An 18,671-nucleotide genomic window follows, 5' to 3' on the forward strand; every position below is an offset into this window, starting at 1 on the left:
AAATACAGCAGCCACACCATGTATCAAAATAAACTACTGTATTTTTGTATTTTAAAAATACTAAAAAATATTTTTACAAGGGAGCATGAAATTTCTTCGCAAAAGAGTAGCATTATAACAACTTTCAACACACAAATGTATCTAATATGATAAGACAGCGCTGCTTTACCCCACATACGCTTGAGTAGAAGAAGTGTAAGCGGCGACTCGACATAATAAAACTTCAAAGCTGCTGTCGAGACGTGTGTTGCGCTCGTCTCTCATTAGCAATCTCTCCAGCCGTCTCGTTCACTCGCCCTGCTCTGCTTCAGACTACAGTAACGTTAATAATCTAATCCATGAACATGATTTCTGCCCGAGTCTCGTCCCGATTCTTTTCCACTGGCTGTAGACGTGAAGACAACACATCCCATGATTCCGTGAAATCATGGTGTCATCAAGCTACGCCTTTGTTTTGAATGAGCGACCTTTAGCTGCGAAAATTTACATATTGTGGCTTTAACAGATCGAATATTCACATATCCCTGTGATCTCCCAGATGAAGGTTGTTTTAAAGTAACCAACAGTTTAATTTTTAACAGTTTGCGAATGACTTATAATTGTATCCTAATTTAGTTACTTGACGTTTGGTAACAAAGGGCCTACTTTGCATTAGCAACACTGACTCAATGACAAACAAGTCATTTATAAGAAGATAACTGATGGCTCCTGTATTCATAGCAACTAGTTTATAACTAATTAATCAATTGATTGTTAATCATAAATATAGGGGGCTGCTGCTCGCTATAATAGTTTTCAAGAACATTATGTAAATTGGTAAACTATTTAGCCTAGGCTACCAAAACGAACACCAAAACTTAACATGAACTGTTAAAAATTATAGCAATTCATGCAAAAGATTGATGGAAAGCTGGCAGCCTGCATGTTTCTTACTTTCACCACCTTCTTCCATATGGATAAATTTTCTGTTCTGATCTCAACAAGTCTCTGCAAACTATTGAGTAAGCACCAATCAGAGGCTGCAATTTTATGATGTCATCAGGTAGACTTCTTAAAGTATTTTACAGTATTTTAAAAATACAAAAATACAAAACACTAAAGTATTTTGATACAAAATACAAAGCCATTTTCATCAACCCTATCAAATACAAATTACAAAATACTATTTTGTATTTGAAATACGTATTTGAAATACATGTATCATAAATACTGCCCATCCCTGGATACAGTAGTTAAAAATATAATAAAATATTTATATTTTAAAAAACGCAACTAAAATTAAAATTAAAAATATTTGATTAATTAAAATATGCTAATTGTATAAATATATTTATTTAAAGAACGCTGTCATTAATCCAGATGTTTTGTGGATCAATGATGTGGAGGGATTGGAGGAGGAGCCACGAGGGGGCGGGGTTATGTCACAATAAGGAAATGACACTAATACAAATCTTTCTTGAGTCAGTAGTAGCTGCGAGCCTGTTGTATCGGTGATCCTCTGTGAACTGTCGCCGGTTAGTTGTATGTTTTTTTCCAGCAGAGTGAACCGGACACCTCGCAGGACGCTGCTTTGAAAAATGAAGTCTTTAAATCCGCGCTTTATATTTTTGTTGAGTCTAACTCTAGTCAGCTCGAGCGTTGGATTCTACCTTCCGGGTTTAGCGCCAGTCAATTTCTGCGAGAAAAAACAGGAGGGAGATGCGGGGGAATGTCAGGTGAGCTTTTACTGTCCTATACGATTATGTACTGACAGTTGACACAGAACTAATGTTTAGGCAGTTAATAAGCAAATTCTGGAGTCTCTACATTGCAAATTCACGATGAAAACACAAAAGTGTTGAGATGTGATAATAGTCAGCTGTCTTCTTGACCAAACTCTCCTGCTGTTATTCCCACAGACTGAGATACAGCTGTTGGTGAATAGACTGGACTCTGTGGAATCAGTCCTGCCTTATGAATATGATGCGTAAGTATGCTTAACATTCACAATATAATCTTCATTATATTATCTACATGCATTTCTATAGAAAGCTGATCAGTGAGGGCATACTTTTTGCTTTAGGTTTGATTTTTGCAAAGACGTGAATGAAAGAAGGCCCTCAGAGAACCTTGGGCAGGTGTTGTTTGGAGAAAGAATAGAGACATCACCTTACAAGGTAAAATATTGTTTTTATTTTACATTTTTTAAATTTTATTTACTTTGTTGAATTTTATCTTTAATGTCACCATGAAATCAAAATGGACAATTCGGTAACACTATTTAAGGTGATATAGTTACACATTGCTATAGTAATAAACTGTTATAAACTATAGGAAGTACATGTAGTAATTAAATTAAATTAAAACATTATGCATTATTACAAGTAACTAAGCCTAACTGTAACTCTATAGTAAGTAAATGTAGTTAATTCATGTTACTCAGTACTTATCTGAGCAAGTACAATGTTCATCTCCATAAAATAAAGTGTAACGACAATTGTTTTTTTTTAATGGAATATTGCAGTATTTATTATAAATGATTTGTCCCGCACATTTTTTTAAATTCATTTGCCCTTGTAATCTTTAACCAAAATCTCCTCCCCTCCTACTACATTATCTCTTCTCTGATGACAAGTCATTTTTATAGCAAACCACAACAATCCAATCAATTCTCGATGGACAAAATCAAGTTCTGCCCTACATTTTTTTCTTTCTCGAGAAGCCATTTCACTCTGGTATTTGATACAACACGGAAGAAAAGACTATCGCAACTTTCATTTCTTGCCAACTTTAGTGTAGCAGTGACAGTTAAAAGATTATACACACTGCCTATGGAGACCTGGCATGTTGTATATCAAGTTTTACTAGTACTACAAGTTTTGCACTTTTCTAACTTTATGTTTTGTGTGACTTTGTTTTTAAATGTTATCATCATATAATTATGTTGTTGATATTTAGACAGTGTATTCCTGTTTGTTACAATTCTGCAGTTATGTGCCTGTTATAATTAATCCAGTACTTTATGCTTCTCACATAATGGATGGATCCTTCAGATCAGGGTTTCCGCGGGGTCTTAAAATGTCTTAAAAAGGTCTTAAATTTGACTTACTGAAACCTGCATAAACCCTGCAGATATTGATTTTAGAAATGTTTTTCCTTTAGTTTACATTTAAGGTTGACAAGCCATGTGAGAAGGTCTGCACCATGTCGTATGATAAAGATTCAAGAGAAGACAAGTTAAAGTTGGACTTTCTAAAGAGAGGGATGGAGCTGAATTACCAGCACCACTGGTAAGTCTACATGGGATGTCTGCAGTAGGCGTGGTAGCACTGTGGAAGTTGTAATCTTGCTTTATCAGTTACTAGCATGAGCAATATGCAATGCTCAAAACCTTTTAGAAAAGACACAATAACTGTCTGTCATCGTAGAATTTGGCATATAATCCTTTACTGAATATATAATGAATGGTTGCAATGCTCAAAACCTTTTAGAAAAGACACAAGACTTATTGTCAACAGAGAGTTTGGCATTATATAATGCTTTATTGAATATGTAATGGTTGCACATACAGATTAGTGGATTTGGTTTATTCTTACACTTGTTTTGCAGGATTGTTGACAACATGCCTGTAACATGGTGTTATCTTGTGGAAGACAATCAGCAAGTCTGCAACCCAGGATTTCCCATTGGATGCCTAGTAAACCAAGATGGAACCCCAAAGGATGCCTGTGTTATCAATGTGAGAGAGACTGTATATCACCACTAGCAGTCTGTGATGAGTTAAAAAGATTTAAAATGTTGATGAGAATTGTTTTTACTACAGTTTATTGAATATTTATTTAGTACATTGTCAAAATTATGATTTTGTTTAAAATCGCTGTTTTATGGGTGGTGATAAACATTTGAAGGGTTAAAAACTGCCTACTTTTCATGCACAGTTAAGTTTATGTAATAGTTTTTTGAAATGCATCTAATACATCAAAAATCATGTGTATCAAATGTCATGGGACACCAAAGTATACTGTATTTTTGGAATGTACTCAAAATTAAACTAAAAACGGTTTTGGTTTATATGACAACATGCAGTTAAATATAAATTAATTAATTAACTATATATGTATATTTTTAAGTTTAAAAACTTTATACCATAAGTTAAATCTTTATAACATTAGACTATGTTATCATGAATAGAACATTGACACAGTGGAAATATTTAGCTGATTAAAGAAATATCAACAATTTCAAAATACAAATAACAAAATGATTTAGTAAGAAAGGTAGAGAGAGATGCCATTTTGATGCTGACTAGCTGATTTTTTTCCACTCTTATAGGCTGATTTCAACAAGAAGAACACTTACTATCTTTTCAACCATGTGGACATCACCATATTTTACCACAATGTAGATGAAACGACTGGGATGGGTGCTCGACTTGTGGCAGCTACATTGGAACCTAAGAGGTCTGATTTTGCCACTTACTGTCTGTTACTAACTTTACTTTAAATAGTGTCCTTAACCTGATTTTAGGTCTTTCTCCACTTTCTGTGGGCCTATGAGACCAGTTTCAGCAAAAATGCTTTCTTATTTAACTAGAATTGAAAGTTAGGCATAGCAACACCTGTGACATCAATGAGAAAACCAAGTAAAAATTTACTGTAATGCACATGGATTAGAACATTATCTCATGTACAATATAGTTTTTTTTTTTTTTTTTTTAAGATATGAGAACTAAATCTAATCTAATCTAATTAATATAATATAAGTAATACATCTAATATATCTATATAACCCTTTAACACGTACGATCACACCGGTGTGATCAGTCTTGTCTGACCCCAGGAGCGTACGATCACACCGGTGTGATTAGAACGTTCAGTGCATTACGTGATCAACTGCCAAATTCAAATGTGCGTGCGCGCTTTGGCTGGCGCTAAACCAGAGACGGACGCGCGCAGCGCTTTTCATATATTACATATATGCAGTGTTTTCAACCAAATAATGTTTATTGTAGATTTCAGACATTTAAATACACACGAGTACTAACAAAACAATATATTTAGATTTTGTAAAATACACAATGGTGTCTATAGAAGCGGAAATAACAACCCTTTCCATTATAATTAGACAACACGTTTTATTCATATCAGATACACATTGTGAAAGTAACTTTAAAGCTTACTCTGTTCTTCCCCAGTTCACCGACTCACTTACTTTCATGTATTTCGGGAGAAGTGGATACATTCACGGGTTGTAAATCCAACAGATCCGATTCTCTGTGCGGCGCAAACTAACATGGCGGCGCCCATCGCGCATATGGCTCAACTAACATGATCGTTATAAAGGTGTTTAAACTGCGAAACACATCCACTTGCACATATTTGTCAATCGGAATATTAGATATTTCATGCTATAGTCAACAAATTTGTGAATATTTTGAATAACAAAGGAAAAATTAAATGAAAGCAGATTATACCATTCATACAGTGCTGCGGTGTGTCACATAACAAGCAATGACGCGTCACCATGGAAACCATAAAGTGATATGTTCAAAATAACGGTCACTTCAAAAAACTCACGCTGGGGGGTCAGCCAGATTATTTAAAATTTACGTGAGAATATATATTATATGCAGTGTTGGGCAAAGTTACTTTTAAAAGTAATGCATTACAATATTGTGATACTCCCTAAAAAAGTGCATTATTTAGTTACTTTTTATAGAAAGCAATGCGTTAAGTTACTTTACTTTTTCTCACCTTGACTGGGCTTTCTTGCTTGTTTTTTTTTACACTTTTTTTATATTTATCAAAAAAAAAATGAAATGAATAAGCCTCAGACTAAAGGAAATGCAAATTCATGACTGTACAGTAGAAGGCGAAGCACAACAAACCTTTCAGCTGTGCTGCCATTCTGGTTTGCAGAAGAACAGGACATAGGAGAAGAAAGTTCAACACTCTTACTAAAGTAATAAAAAACAAATAACAAATGTGATGTTTAATTAAAGTCATTTTGCTTATTGGTATAGTTGAAGCACCAAAGATACTGGTAATCTCTCATAAAGTATATTCATATTATTTAACATATATTGCATGTTTGCGTATCATTCTGATAGTTTAGATGGAACAGCAATAACCATCATGTTTACACAGCACACATAACACCTCTGCACTTACTCATGATTTCTCTCAACATGGGAGAAGGGGAGTTGTCAGTCAATACATGGGAAAACAAAGTAACTTGCATTACTTTTTTGAAAAAGTAACTCAGATATTTTGTTGTGAATTTAAAAGTAATGTGTTACTTGTTATTTGAAAAAAGTAATCTGATTACATAACATGTTACTTGTAATGCATTACCCCCAACACTGATTATATGTCTGTTGAACAGCATCAAGCATAGTGATAATGAAATCCAACGTGTGAAGGCTCTCCCATGGACATACCAGTAGAATTCACCAGTAATCTCAAATTGACCTACACTTATTCAATTCAATTTAAGGTAAGCTTGTTAATAAAGTCAGTATATAGAGATGGTTGGAAAGAACTTTGTGTGACAGAGCTTTTTTTTCTCTTTTTTTTTAGCATAATAAAGAAATTAAGTGGGCTTCTCGATGGGATTACATTTTGGTTTCCATGCCTCACAGCAACATCCAGTGGTTCAGGTGAGTACAGAAATCCAAGCTGGTTGAAAATATCGGTAACAGTTTACAATAATGTTCATTAGTTAACATTAGTTAATTACATTAGTTAACATCAACTAATAATGAATTGCACGTATACAGCATTTATTAATCTTTGTTAATGTTAATTTCAACATTTAGTAATACATTATTAAAATCTTGTTAACATTAGTTAATGCACTGTGAAGTAACATGAACAAACAATGGACAACTGTAATTTTATTAAAGGTGCCCTAGAATCAGAATTTGAATTTACCTCGGCATAGTTGAATAAGTTGAGTTCAGTACATGGAAATGACATACAGTGAGTCTCAAAACTCCATTGTTTCCTCCTCCTTATATAAATCTCATTTGTTTAAAAGACTTCCGGAAAACACTCGGATCTCAACATAACACCGACTGTTACATAACAGTCGGGATCATTAATATGTATGACCCCAATATTTGCATAATGCCAGCCCATTCGACGCATTAGACAAGGAAAGGCAGTATTAACGGCTGGATCTGTGCAAGGTAAGCAAGCAAGAACAACAGCGAAAAATGGCAGATGGAGCAATAATAACTGACATGATCCATGATATCATGATATTTTTAGTGATATTTGTAAATTGTCTTTCTAAATGTTTCATTAGCATGTTGCTAATGTACTGTTAAATGTGGTTAAAGTTACCATCGTTTCTTACTGTATTCACGGAGACGAGAGTCGTTGCTATTTTCATTTTTAAACACGTGCAGTCTGTATAATGCATAAACACAACTTCATTCTTTATAAATCTCTCCAACAGTGTGTAATGTTAGCTTTAGCCACAGAGCAAAGCCTCAAACTCACACAGAATCAAACGTAACCATCTAAATAAATACTTTACTCACATAATTCGAAGTATGCATACTGCATGCATGACGAACATCTTGTAAAGATCCATTTGAGGGTTATATTAGCTGTGTGAACTTTGTAAATGCACTGTATTATAGTCGAGAGCTCGTGGGGCAGAGGGAACGCATCTCTTAAAGGGGCCGTGCTGAAAAAATCAGTGCATAGTTAATCATGCCCCAAAATAGGCAGTTAAAAAAATTAATAAAAAAAAATCTATGGGGTATTTTGAGCTGAAACTTCACAGACACATTCAGGGGACACCTAGGACTTATATTACATCTTGTAAAAAAACAATCTAGGGCACCTTTAACTAATGTTAACGAAGATTAGTAAATACAGTAACAAATGTTTTGCTCATGGATAGTTCATGTTAGTTAATACATTAACTAATGTTTAACTAATGAAGCTTATTGTGAAGTGTTACCAAAATATCATAACATTAAATAAAAATTCTGTGATTAATTATTCACCCTCATGTTGTTCCACAACCATAAGTCCTTTGTTCATCTTCTGAACACAAATGAAGATTAATATTATTTTGGATATTGGATGTTGGGTAATACTATTTTGTAAATAAAGTGGTAAATTATGGGGTTTTTGGGGGGTGGGGTGGGGTGGGGGGCAAACAAAGCACTCACGTGGCTTCATAAAATTGAGGTTAAATCACTGGTCACATGGAGTACTGATGTCTTTCCTACCTTTCTGGACATTGAAAGTGGTAGTTGCGTTGGATCTCTATGGAGGGACAGAAACCTCTCAGATTTCGTTAAAAATATCTTCGTTTGTTTTCCGAAGATGAACGAAAGTCTTACGGACGTGTAATGATATCATTTTGGGTGAACTAACCCTTTAAGAATAAGAAGGCTCTTATGTCTATATTTCCATACATATTAATGGACAATCTTCATGTTATTTTTTTCAGCATCATGAACTCTTTGGTTATTGTGCTCTTCCTGTCTGGCATGGTGGCCATGATCATGCTTAGAACATTGCACAGGGACATAGCCCAGTACAACCAGATGGACAAGGTACCTTGAATTTAATTTGTTCTCATTCCAACTGTTATCTAGATGAAATGAATGACTCCGTTACGTCACTACAGTCTCTTGTGTCAACAGAGCTGACACTCCCATAGCAAACTTCCAGTTAATATATTGTGTTTGTTTTGAGTTATAATTGTCACGTCTTCATGATCATAGATCCCAATCCTCAAGCACATATTGACTGACAATTTTCCTCTTAGTTTCAGTGTGTTATTATTTTTCTCATAATAATAACCAAAAGAATACACCCAGTCAATGAATCCTCTGTTGTGACATTCACAGGCAGACTGGGTTAAGATCCCTACAGCTGCAAACATTACCTATGTAAGCTTATTAGCTTATGTTGTCACTGGTGATTATGATTTGGGGTTTGTTTGGCTTCTGGGAACTTCCTTTGTATGGTAAAACAGCATAATTGTACATGATCACACTCACCAATCAAGGTAAAAAAAATGAAGGAGGCTGTTTTGCTATGAATAGATCATGACACTTATAATTCATATGTGATGTATCACATATTCACAAGTGTTTGCAGAATTTAAATGACTGTGTTCTGGCCATATTGGTTTATTTGATGATAATCATGTGAGGTTGGCTCACACATTGAGATTTGTTATATCTCCTGCAGGAGGAAGCCCAGGAGGAGTCTGGCTGGAAGCAGGTTCATGGTGATGTGTTTAGGCCACCCAGGATGGGCATGCTTTTGTCTGTCTTCCTCGGACAGGGCACTCAGATCTTCATCATGACCTTCATCACCCTTTGTAAGGGCAGATTTTGTATTGTACAAGCTAAACTTTAAGGGTTGCTTCTCTAGATCTGTGATTGAATATTTGAGTGCATTGTGTAAATGCCACCAATTTTTTCATCAACATTTCTCATTTTTCTCCAATTTCTAATTTGTTAATTTAGGCTCAATAGACATCATGAACAATTGGTTTTACACATTTTGGTAGCATGTTATTTCACATTTCTGTTATAATACCATTCAATGAACAAAAGTGAGAATTCTGTTTTTCCCTTTAGTCTTGGCCTGTCTGGGCTTCCTGTCTCCAGCCAACAGAGGGGCTCTTATGACCTGTGCGGTGGTGTTGTGGGTTTTGCTTGGCACATCTGCTGGATATGTGTCTTCCAGGCTCTATAAGAGTAAGGAAATATTGCAGTGTCTTTTTTTATCTTATTTGCTTCTGGAAGTCATTGTGAAGTGAATTGAGGTACTTAAAAGTACTATTCTTTTTTTTGCGTTCTGTTAATTTCTGCATTTTCAGTGAGGGAAAAGTTACCACCTCAAATATGCTAAATATGAATCTTAATTGCTTCCATTTCCAATCAATGCTCTCTGTATCATCAGCTTTTGGTGGTGAAAACTGGAAAACCAATGTCCTTCTCACAGCCTTTTTGTGTCCTGGGTATGAATATTATTTTCATCTTCATTTTCCGAGAACAGAAATAATATGATTTATGCCAGTATGCAGTTTCAAAGACGTGGCTTGTGTTTTTGCAGGATTGTGTTTGTGGATTTCTTCCTGATGAATCTGATCCTGTGGGTAGAGGGCTCCTCTGCTGCTGTTCCCTTTGGTACACTCGTGGCCATCCTGGCACTGTGGTTTGGCATCTCTGTTCCTCTCACTTTTATGGGTGCATACTTTGGCTTCAAAAAACCAGTGAGTATGCCTTCTTGAACAGACCATTCACACACGACACACATTCACACGCTTGCAGTGCATATGTGGTATGTATTTTTTTCAGTGCCCAAGTTAACAGGTTAGAGCAATCACACTACACACGGATGTGGCGTGGCAAGTGCATTGCAGGAACTGTGCGGTACAGCAGTGCAACAAATGTTTCTGCACAAGTCTATTTTTGCTCTAAGTGATGTCACTTGTTTTTAGGCCAAAAATGTTTTTGTCACATACAGCAAACATCTCCTCACTATCCGCTAGCTGCCTGTACCCTGAACACACTGTAAAAAAACGTGGTCTCTGTAGTCGCCACAAGCCCCGAAAACGGCAATAAAAACAAACTGGTGCAGCCTGGACCACGAATCATAATAAACATGCTCCAGCCAATAACCGACAAGAATGATTTTAAATGCGCGTTCATGACTGTTTCAGGAAGCACGGAGGGGAGGGGGAGGAGGAGGAGGGAGGGTCTAGCTAGCCTCTGTTTTGTTTGACAACACTTCGAACGTCAACAGGAAGTTACATCCACCCAGGATCACTTAGAGCACCTTTAAAGTGCATAATAGCGCATGGTTCATGGTCAAAATGAACACGGATTGACATGAAAATGTAGTAATTTTACCATATATGCATATAATTACTTTAAGCCTGGGGTAAAGCAAAGAAAAACAAAACACTTACCAGGAGTTGTAAAAATAATTAATGCGGTAAATTATATCTAATGTATATTTCTGGGACATAATGTATATGTCTGAGAAATACAAAGTTCTGTCATGAAACTCTAGGCAATAGGTCCTTTAACTCAACCTGCTCATAATCACATCATTATATATTGGACACAGCTAATTGGTTCCTGCTGTATCAGTAGCCAATGAGCTTGCATGCTCAACCTTCAAATACTTGGGTAGTATTTGCCTTAGCAGTGCAGAACGCTCTCAGAAACCCTTCACCTTCCCCAGCTGCACCTGTATAGATCTGCTATGGTAGTAGCTAGTCCTGTACTTGCTCTGCAGCAATAAAAGAAGCAGCAGCTTCAGATCTATCCTGCCCAGACCAAACATATCAACATTGTCATTCCCATTACCATGCCAAACATTCCGAGAGTTGTCATGACAGAACTAGACGCGGAACAAGAAGGCTACACAATGGATGACACTCATCTAATCACAGAATTGTGTGACTCGCAAGACTTTTCAAATAAAGAAACATGAAAGAAAGACATGGGAGGCAATTTCATTTGCATCCTAATATATAAATCTATATAGAAATGAATTGAATATTACCTTGCTTATATTTATTGTGTTTAAAGCCATGGATCAGTAGTGCACTGCAAACACGTCTTATGTGAAAGCACAACATGCTGCTTCCACACCACACTAAAATTCAACAAAGTGCAATTCTAATAACTGACATTCCGACAGGTGCTGATTCCACACTTGAGGATACAAAGAAATGACATTTAAAAATAGGTTCACAGATTTTGAATCTTATGCTTGCCTACTTATGTATTTCTAAACATTTGAATCAGCTGCTATTGCAGTTCCCATCTGTGTGAGCTTTTCTTTTGGCACGCTGTCATGCACGATATCATGAATGTGGGTGTTTTTATTTTCCTGTTTTAACAGGGCATCGAGCCACCGGTGCGAACAAACCAGATCCCACGCCAAATTCCTCAGCAGTCATTCTTCACCAAACCTGTGCCGGGCATCATCATGGGCGGCATCCTGCCCTTCGGCTGCATCTTCATCCAGCTCTTCTTCATCCTCAACAGCATTTGGTAGAGTTTGAAATCATATCATGCTGAAATGAGTTGATGTGAGAACTGATGTTTTGACCCTACGATAAACTAATGAAATGTTTCTCTGCAGGTCTCATCAGATGTATTACATGTTTGGCTTCCTTTTTCTGGTGTTCATCATCCTTGTCATTACCTGCTCTGAGGCAACTATTCTGCTCTGCTACTTCCATTTATGCGCAGAGGTGAGATTGAACACTGATGATGGCATCTTTTAAATTAAATGTTGAATTTTACATTTTTTTTGTTCATGTTTGTCTGGTTCTTAATCATCTTTATATACAGTCTTGGACACTGACCTCTAGTGGACATTTCTCATTAACTGATATGAATGAGTCTTCATCTCATTAGAGTCTATATCATTTTAAACATTGGTCTAAAGTGCTATTATTATTATTATTATTATTTTTTTTTAAATAATTTTGTAACTTTTTTTTGTTTAAAGCCTTCCTATTTGTATTTGACAGGATTATCATTGGTGGTGGCGATCATTCCTGACCAGTGGATTCACAGCGGTGTATCTGTTTGTCTACGCATTGCATTACTTCTACTCAAAACTACAAATTGTAGGGGCTGCAAGCACCATCCTCTACTTTGGCTACACCATGATCATGGTGCTCATTTTCTTCATTTTCACAGGTATGTGAGAGATGGTCTGTTTCCCTTAAGTTGATATACATGTATTCCTAATGAAAATTGTTGGTACAGGTCTTTTGGTTGTGCATGCATGTGTACAGAACATATACAGCGTTGTTTTAACCTTCGCACATGCTGAACTTCTGTGTGTGCTGAATGTAAAGATGGGATGATACAGATTTGATCGATATACATTTATGTTATGAACGCAGGACCCACAGCTGCTGTGGGGAAATTCAAGTTTTCCAAATGAGACATGCTTTATATTGAGAGCTTCAGACTAACTCATGAGCCTACAGTTTAAAGTGGCTTGCCCTACTGTCTAATGTGTGTGTTGCGTAATGCCTCTGAGACCTGTTGTCCTCAGCACATAAATTAGATTTTGTATCATGATCTGTAAATGTTAGAAATTCACATCAGTATTTCCATTGCGCATAAAGGCTCATCCTGACAGCAAGTGAGTCAAACAGACAAATAGAATGAATAGTTCAATAATTCTGACTAAAATATACCTTTTAATATCCATTTCAATTGTAGTCTTTCTTTTATGCTATCATCACTGGCTGTATTCAAACGAGAAAACAGCACATGTAGTCCAGTTCACATTTCGCTGAATTCTCCTCCTCATTCAAATGACCACTTTAACCATTAACCAGTTTAGAGTAAATTAAACACAAGAAAAATGTGTAATCTTTGAGCACAGAGCTGAACATGTACCATTCACCACGTTTACTCTACAGGGTAGGATTACACCAGCCTTTCGTAAGTTCTTACTTAAAGGGTTAGTTCACCCAAAAATGAAAATTCTGTCATTAATGTAGTTCCAAACCCGTAAGACCTCCGTTCATCTTCGGAACACAGTTTAAGATATTTTAGATTTAGTCCGAGAGCTTTCAGTCCCTCCATTGAAAATGTATGTACGGTATACTGTCCATGTCCAGAAAGGTAATAAATACGTCATCAAAGTAGTCCATGTGACATCAGTGGGTTTTTGAAGCATCGAAAATACATTTTGGTCCAAAAATAACAAAAACTACGACTTTATTCAGCATTGTCTTCTCTTCCGGGTCTGTTGTATATCCGCTTTCACTCCACAGTGACACTGCTTCTTCTTCTTCTTTCCTGTTTTACGGTGGTTGGCATCCAGCTTATTGGTGCATTACCGCCCCCTTCTGCTCCGGACAGTGACGCGATTAGGACATCCGTGACATGCACACCTACGCACCATTTTAAAAAATATAGCAATACCAAAATACAAACAATGTAGAATAGCTTGAATACAGCGTGCGTCTCCCTCAGACTGTAAACGAAGCTCGGGCGCACTAGATTACACATAATCAGCGTCACTGTCCGGAGCAGAAGGGGGCGGTAATGCACCAATAAGCTGGATACCAACCACCGTAAAACAGGAAAGAAGATGAAGAAGCAGCGTCACTGTGGAGTGAAAGCGGATATACAACAGACCCGGAAGAGAAGACAATGCTGAATAAAGTCATAGTTTTTGTTATTTTTGGACCAAAATGTATTTTAGATGCTTCAAAAACTTCTAACTAACCCACTGATGTCACATGGACTACTTTGATGATGTTTTTATTACCTTTCTGGACATGGACAGTATACCGTACATACATTTTCAATGGAGGGACAGAAAGCTCTCGGACTAAATCTAAAATATCTTAAACTGTGTTCCGAAGATGAACGGAGGTCTTACGGGTTTGTAATGACATGAGGGTGTGTCATTAATGAAATTATTTTCATTTTTGGGTGAACTAACCCTTTAAATTGGAACAATCCACGCTAAAGGCTTAATAACTACTAGCTAGTTTGTAATTACTTCTGTACTTTATTCGGTTGCACCATTTGTTCTTAAGGCAGATTGTAGTCGTATGTTTTGTGTAAAGTAATGCGTAGTCGTATAATATGACGTTTAAAAATACATTACTGCTTAATCATCAATAACATAATAGGCATTTGTATATGTAAAAACATTCAGAAACTGTATTTTAAATGAATAAGGATCAGTAAATAAATATTGATTTAAAAAACATAAGAAATTAAATTATTATGATTAATTTTATTTGACATGCACAACTGTTTAGGTTGGATTTGTGTTGAAGAGCAGCTAAAAAGCAATTTATTCACATAATGTCTTAAAATGTAAATGTCAACATTATAATATAATATTGAAGTCTGTCAGCTAAAACAGTATTGATGCAATTCAGTCAATCTGCTAACTGTTAGTTCTGGTTGGAGTCTTCTGAAAATATTTCGTTTTTAGTTACGTTTCAAAAGTTTAATGCCGCAATGTAAGCAATTTTAGTAGTGTGTAAGTTGTAAATTGTGCACAGTTGGTGCAACCAGGAAAATATGGGAAAGTACCATTCAGCCGCTTTAGGATTTGTATCCTGTTCCTGCAAAACATTTTTTTACATCCTGCAGTATGTCTCCCTATGGTCCTTTCGTTTGGCAGGTGACCAGTTCTAGTTGGTTTGTTCCTGCCTGATGGGTCATTCTGTGTTTAGGCCGAGGGTAATTGGGACACGTATAAATATTCCTCATCTTTCATTGTTGTTGAAAGATAGCGCCGCTCCCTCCGGCCTTAATCAAATCACTGTCACTTCCCCTCATTGAAATGCTGAGGTGGAGGTGGCGAGCGATGGCCAGCTGTCTGCCATCCATAAACAGCTGTGGGTAGATAGCATCTACACATGTTTACTTATGTCTCTCCAAATAGCAGGTAAATATCTTTTCTAGCTTTTTAGCATGTGTTTTCCTCACCCAGCATGAAGAATAGCGATTTACATCTATTTAGGTGAATGAACGACTTCTCTACGACAGTATTTTGACATTTCACATAGGTGATGCACAGAAAGACTATTGAAGACAAGCACTGAACCTTTACAAAAACACTCATGATTATCCACTCTAAATGCAGCAATTCTCATGGCTTTTCTTTGAATGATGGGAAACCTCCGCCATTGGTTTTCTGAGTGGATATTAGCCACAATCTATTTGTTGCAATGGATTCTGCTAGAAGCTTTAGGATCCCTGGCTATGGCTGTCATGGCAACGTCTACACGCACTTGAGGGGTGAAAATGTAAGGCACGAGGGTTGCTATTACGCTCTAAGTCCCACATCTTAAAATAATGGTCCCCTGAAATGGCTTGTTTCTAGTAGGACTTTTTAGATTCTGAGAGCAAACCGAAGATACAGCGAGAGCGTGTGGAAGGTGAGGAGGAGGACTGAGAATCGTGTGTATATAAATGCATCTGAAAATAGATTCCGAGCTAAAGATTTCCATCAGACCTATTGTTGATTGGTTGTCGCTGCCGCCCCAGCAATGATTAGATTTAATCCTGTGCTTCATTACACTCTGCTCAGTTTGGCTCTTGTCAGATAATTTGCTACATTGAACCCCACTATTAATAGATGGGTTTTCTTGTAAAATAACTCCAAATGTTGTTTTAATCGAAGTGCTGTTTCATAATGTAGTATGTAATGTACACTATCAGTTAGTCTGGCACATTTTGTGACTAAAAAGGCCTTTTTGTTATCCTGTTCTTGTGTTAATTCTCACACATTTCTTCTTCCATCCAGGTACTATAGGCTTCTTCGCCTGCTTCTTTTTTGTAAATAAAATCTACAGTGTGCTGAAAGTGGACTAAGGGAGGGACTTTTGGAGAGCACAACATCAACTTTTTACAGATCAGCTTTCACGTGGAAGTCTGAAGAGACATTTAAATGAAGGGAGGAATCAGACGGTACTCTTCTTTCCTAAACCGTTGGTGTGTGGCTCAACTGTAATTCACTGACCTGCAGTAGGTGTGTGTGCACTCCAAAGACCCCTTTTCAGTGCTTTGTCTTGTGTTGCCTATGACTTCATTCCAGCTAAACCCACCGTGCAAACAGATGGCGATATCTTTATACATAAAGTTCTTCTTAAGCTTTTATATTGACCCAAATGTCTGTTTTACTCGCTTTGTTTTATTTCAACATCTTTTTTTGTACTCAGATTAGGTTGCGGTCACATTTACCTTTTGTATGGTGAAATTCTGTTGGCTAAATGCAGTCATGTTATTAGGAATCCAAGCAATAAAGAATTTCACATCAGATTCAAGTTTTGCCCACAAAATGTACCATTTACTGTTGCTCACCAAAATTTCGCAGGCAAAATCCAGTTATTCAAATAGGAATCTGTGCAATCAGGAGTTTTGCGTAAGGGCTAAAAAGTTCCCAATGCAGATTTTGATGGTGTTGAAGATGATCATGCGCATTCAGTGTGTTGACAAAAGAAAGCTGCTTGGTTTAAAAATGAATTCTGTGTCTGAAGCTTAATGCATCGCCATTGACAATGAATCTTTTCGGCTAATGTGACTGCACCACAGTTACCTCGATGATGTCACCTATTGGTGGATATCAGTAATAATTGTTAATACGTTGTTAGTAGTATAAAACTACTTTGTTCCATGTGTTTTTATAGGTATAACTTGCTGACAAATTGTTTTTTATGGAGTGAAGGAAGTGGAATGGTTAAGAAGCACATTTTTTTTTTTTTTTTGCTAAAGGACACTTTTATACAAGTAATAATATCTAAACAATGGGAGCTATTTAGTGATTTTCTACTTTGTAATTTATTTAAATGTCATTACTTAAAAAAAAAAATATAGGCTTACACATTTTTTTTTTTTTCAATCATTTAATTTAAAACCCACAGAATGTACTGAGCTTCAAGTCTTATGAGGTATACATGAACATTCTTCACCATGTTATAATGAAAGAAAAATAAAGCACAAGATACATTGTTACAAAAATGTCTACTTCTAAACTTTTTTATATAAAACAGTCTATTGTTACAGTTGGAGTAAACTAATGAGGACTTGCTTCAGCTGACTCTGGTTACATTTGTTGAAAGTGATTGTCTAAAGTGCTGCAGACATCAGTGGAAACTGACATATGGTGGATGTCGTCTGTGATATGTATTATTGACACACTCACAGGTTTCAAAATAATACTTGATTTAGCAGAAGAAACTGCAGGTTTGATTCAGCTGAAATAAGCTTAGAAATAAAGCACTTGCTGTCCCATTTTTGTACAGGGTCAAGCTAAGTGCTTAAAAACGGTTAACATTCGTGCCTTCCTGCAGTGGTCCATAACATAAAGTGCTTCATTTGCGAAGCCAGCTTATTTAATCCCACATCATGTCAGTGGCTATATGTTGCCTTTGGCAGCATCAGGGGATTGAACATCTTATACTGCACAGAGACAATATACAATTGATCTAGGGAGGCACTCTTTAAGAGAGCTGACTCTCCACACTGGTCAAGAGTACATCATAAATACCCTGAGATCCTTAGCTCATTAGCTGCTCTTGGGTGAATCTCCAGGTCACATTTCACCCAAAAATCAAGAGGATTGAAGGCAGTTCAACAAATACTAAAATGAAGGATAAATATTTTAAATCACCCTCTTCAAAATACTGATACTGAAACCCTCCACATTACATATCTTTTAAATACCAACAGAAATAAAGTGAATAACTGACCCTAATGTTGATGAGATTCATCGCTTAAGTATTATTGATGCGGGAACAATAAATACATGTTTTCTATTTCATAAAACAGTTTGCTTGTGACTATTCTCACATTTAAGATAACTTTTCTCCAGAGGCAATGATTCAGTTGATACCGTTGTATGTATGCTTATAAAAATAGACAGAAAATCTCTCCACGTGTATTCTAAATTCATTTCAAAACAACAAAAAGAATACTTTGTCTTTAAATCGTAAAGAAGCAATACATTTGACATCGACGTATACAAAGAACATTCATTTTGTTAGACATATTAAACACTAATATATACTGTCTCAATAAGTATTTTTCCAATATTTTACTTCAGAATATTCCAGTATTATTTTAAACCACTAAAAGAAAACCAATATTCTGTATTTTTACACTTGTCTCCAATATTTTATATTTGAAACCACACTTA

At 36.2% G+C, this 18,671-nt stretch overlaps 1 protein-coding gene across 1 annotated transcript; it reads left to right on the forward strand.

Moving 5' to 3' along the window:
- Nucleotides 1-1,419: 1,419 nt before the first annotated feature.
- On the forward strand, nt 1,420-17,494 carry LOC125259004 (transmembrane 9 superfamily member 2). Its single transcript, XM_048176284.1, is given in 18 exon segments — nt 1,420-1,715; nt 1,899-1,966; nt 2,063-2,156; nt 3,142-3,269; nt 3,589-3,718; nt 4,312-4,439; nt 6,364-6,383; nt 6,386-6,474; nt 6,558-6,637; nt 8,452-8,557; nt 9,201-9,333; nt 9,596-9,715; nt 9,921-9,978; nt 10,074-10,233; nt 11,877-12,028; nt 12,120-12,231; nt 12,514-12,685; nt 16,281-17,494. Coding segments are annotated over 18 exon segments (1,956 nt in total). The 5' UTR covers nt 1,420-1,577; the 3' UTR covers nt 16,349-17,494.
- Nucleotides 17,495-18,671: the final 1,177 nt, after the last annotated feature.

The sequence above is a fragment of the Megalobrama amblycephala genome, linkage group LG23 (genome assembly GCF_018812025.1).
Source record: "Megalobrama amblycephala isolate DHTTF-2021 linkage group LG23, ASM1881202v1, whole genome shotgun sequence".
In the NCBI taxonomy this organism is placed as follows: Eukaryota; Metazoa; Chordata; class Actinopteri; order Cypriniformes; family Xenocyprididae; genus Megalobrama; species Megalobrama amblycephala.